At 43.0% G+C, this 4,039-nt stretch overlaps 1 protein-coding gene across 1 annotated transcript; it reads left to right on the forward strand.

Annotated features, from left to right (window-relative positions):
- Positions 1-477: 477 nt before the first annotated feature.
- Positions 478-4,034, forward strand: LOC116547245 (protocadherin gamma-A2; the record flags this gene model as incomplete). The annotated part of the gene is made up of 1 exon (XM_032273255.1): positions 478-4,034. A coding segment is annotated over exon 1 (1,701 nt), but the record flags the coding sequence as incomplete, so codon positions are not given.
- Between the last annotated feature and the right edge of the window lie 5 nt (positions 4,035-4,039).

Raw genomic sequence — 4,039 nt, forward strand, 5'->3', positions numbered from 1 at the left:
AAAAAAAAAAAAAAAAAAAAAAAAAAAAGAACTAAAACTACACATCTCTTAGAAGAAAACAGGAGAAAACCTTCATAACATCGATTTTGGCAATAATTTCTTGGATATGACACCAAAAGCACAAGCAACAAAAGAAAAAAGTATACTGGACTTTATCACAATTAAAAACTATTGTGCAGCAAAGAACAACATTAATAGAGTGAAAACAAAGCCCACATAATGAGAGACGATACTTCCAAATAATGCATCTAAGAATGAATATCTAGAATAAAGAACTCCCGCAACTCAACAACAAAAAATCTCAAGCAATTGGATGTTGAAATGAGCAAAGGGCTTGAATAGACATTTCTCCAAAGATGATACACAAATGGACAGAAATGTATGAAAAGATACTCAACATCACTAGTCATTAGGGAAATTCAAATCATAATGAGATACTACTTCACATTCATTAGAATTGCTGTCATAAAAGAAAAGAATTGTTAACAACAATATGGAGAAATTGGAATTCGTGTGCATTGCTGGTGAATATAAAATGATACATCTGCTGTGGAAAATGATATGGTGAGTTCTCAAAAATTTAAACATAAGATTACCATGTGATCTAGCAATTCTGCTCTGGTTATTACCCAAAAGAAGTGAAAGTAGGGACTTCAACAGATATTTGTACACCCATGTTTATGGCAACATTAGTCACAATAGTTGAAAGGTAGAAGTAACCCGTGTCCGCTGACAGATCAATGGGTAAACAAAAAGTGGTTCACACATACAATGGGCTGTTAGCCTTAAAAAGGAAGGAAATTCTGTTACATGCTGCAATATGGAGGAACTTCAAAGACATTATGTCAAGTGAAATAACCCTGCCACAAAAGGACATTTACTGTATGATTCCTCATGTATGAAGTTCCTAGAGTAGTCAAATTCATAAACACAAAAGGTAGAATGGTAGGTGCCAAGCACTGGGTGAAAGGTAATGGGGAGTTACTATTTAATAAGTACAGAATTTCAGCTGGGGAGGATGAAAAAGTTCTGGAGATGGATAGTGGTAATGGTCACACCAGAATATAATTGAATTATAATATAATTAAATTATATTGTAATTAATTTGAATGTATTTAACGTCACAGAATTGTATGCTTGACATTGGTCAAAATGGTAACGATGAAACAGGAGCGAGAAGACATCCACTGCATTGTATTTTACACCTTTGGAAAATGAGTATCAGCCAAAGAACTTGGTAACCTCAAACAATTTTGAGGACTGATTCCTAATGTGGTGAAAAACCCCTTCTGGCTCTAGTTTTATTGAATAGACCTGCTTTCTGTTTCTGTAATGTTCCATGCTGTCTCTCACCTTCAAGCATTTGTTCTGAGGTTCTAGAACACTTCTCCAGCCTTTTTCTTGATTCAATCCTACTTTTTAGGATTCAGCTTCAATTACACCCTCAAAAAGACTTTTCTGATCCCAAATCTAGACTGGATACCCTTCCTAAGTATTCCTTCATCACCCAGTGTTTCCCACCTCATATCACAGCAATTGCCATACCCTATTAACACTCTCTTTACTTTCTTATGTTCTCCTCTATCCTTCATGCTCGAGAGCAGAGCCAGTGTTTATCACATTCACCATTTCTATCTCCAGCCCCAATCATGCAAAGTGTGAGGCACATGTACCCAATTAGGTGTCTGATGATTCAATAATTTAAAGGCAGATTTTGAAGCCATCAACCACAAAAGTTCAAGATATATAACCTTAGAAGAAAATGCAGCTAACGTTTCTTAATTATCTTACTGCTTCTGACTACACAATAAGAGATGGAAGATGTTTGGAGCAAGGGCAGTGGTGGCATTGATTAATGTCTTGAGCAGTCAATAATACTTTCCTAGCAACTATTATCAAGGTCTTGTTCATTTATACTATTCTTATTAATCCTGATAAAAGATTCCCGCTTTGAAAGATCTACTTCTAGGGTATCTTAGAGCTGTAAAATTCTTTAAAGCAACTTCAAAGTCAACAAAGGCAAACAAACAAGAAGTAACTTAGGTTTTCCTGAGCAAGTGCAGAAATTATGTAGGCCTCTGAGCGTCGCTGTTGACCACCTAAGGAGTAAAAAGCAGCGAGACAGCCAATCCAGCAATACGGCTCCCACGGCACAAGGGGCTGGAGATTTGGCCCTAAAGCGTCAGGGTACCAAAGAAATTCAGTCGAACAGCCCACCAGTTCTCTCCATAGGGACCTGGGTCCCGTGAATGCTGGTGGTCATCACACACCCTGAGGAATAAAGATTGGAATCCGCACTGGATGCTGGAAGTTGACTCGGAGAAAACTGCGACATGAAGGAAATGGCGGCTCTGCAAAAGTTGCCACACTGCAGAACGCTGGTCCTGCTGTGCTTCCTTTTGGCGACCCTGTGGGATGCCAGGGCTGGGCAGATTCGCTATTCTGTGCGGGAAGAGATCGACAGAGGCTCCTTCGTAGGCAACATCGCCAAGGACCTGAGTTTGGAGCCCCTGGCACTGGCAGAGCGGGGAGTCCGCATCGTCTCCAGAGGTAGGACCCAGCTCTTTGCTCTGAACCCGCGAAGTGGCAGCTTGGTCACTGCGAACAGGATAGACCGGGAGGAGCTCTGCGGTCAGAGCGCGCAGTGTCTGTTGAATTTTAACATCCTGCTGGAAGATAAATTGACAATTTATTCAGTAGAGGTGGAAATAACAGATATTAACGATAATGCCCCTCGCTTTGGAGTAGAGGAACTGGAGCTAAAAATCAGTGAAGCCACCATGCCAGGATTCAGGATTCCTCTTAAGAGTGCGCATGATGCGGACGTAGGTGAGAACACCCTTCAGAAGTACGCACTCCTTCCAAATGACCACTTCTCCCTGGACGTGCGAAGTGGGGTTGATGGGAACAAGTACCCAGAACTGGTGCTGGAGAGCGCTTTGGACCGCGAGGAAGAGGCTGTTCACCACCTCGTTCTCGTAGCTTCCGATGGGGGTGATCCAGTGCTATCTGGCACCTCCCGCATCTGCGTGAAGGTCCTGGATGTGAATGACAACGCGCCTGTTTTTACACAGCCCGAGTACCGCGTAAGCATTCCGGAGAATACGCCCGTGGACACTCGGATACTCACAGTGACTGCCACTGACGTAGATGAGGGCTACAACGCTCAAGTGGCATATTTTCTAGATAAAAGTCTTGGAGAAACCTCAGAGGTATTTGAGCTTCAGTCAACATCTGGAGATCTGAAAATCATAAAAGTTCTAGATTATGAGGATGCTACATCCCATGAAATTGATATTGAAGCTCAGGATGGTCCGGGCCTTCTGACCAGAACGAAGGTTATCGTCACAGTTCTGGACGTGAATGACAATGCTCCAGAATTTGACATGACATCTGCTAGTAGCTCAGTTTCTGAAGACTCTCCTCCAGGAACCATAATTGGGCTTTTTAATGTACATGATAGAGACTCTGGACAGAATGCATTCATCACCTGTTCACTCCCCGATAATCTTCCTTTTAAGTTAGAAAAGTCAGTGGACAATTACTACCGATTGGTTACAACCAAAGCCCTTGACAGGGAACAGTTTTCCTTTTACAACATCACTCTAACCGCTAAAGATGAAGGGAACCCCTCCCTGTCCACGGATGCTCACATTTTGCTACAGGTGGCAGACATCAACGACAACGCGCCCGCCTTCTCCCGCACATCCTACTCCGCCTACATTCCCGAAAACAACCCCAGAGGAGCCTCCATCTTCTCAGTGACCGCCCATGACCCCGACAGCAACAACAATGGTCACATAACTTACTCTTTCGTGGAGGACACCATTCAGGGCACACCCTTGTCCTCTTACATCTCTATGAACTCTGACTCTGGGGTCCTCTATGCACTGCGCTCCTTTGATTATGAGCATTTCCGAGACTTGCAACTGTGGGTGATAGCGCGGGACAGCGGGAACCCTCCACTCAGTAGCAATGTATCCTTAAGCCTGTTCGTGCTGGACCAGAACGACAATGCGCCCGAGATCCTGTACCCCGC

Source organism: Sapajus apella, unplaced genomic scaffold (genome assembly GCF_009761245.1).
Source record: "Sapajus apella isolate SASKATOON/1434 unplaced genomic scaffold, GSC_monkey_1.0 scaffold2482, whole genome shotgun sequence".
In the NCBI taxonomy this organism is placed as follows: Eukaryota; Metazoa; Chordata; class Mammalia; order Primates; family Cebidae; genus Sapajus; species Sapajus apella.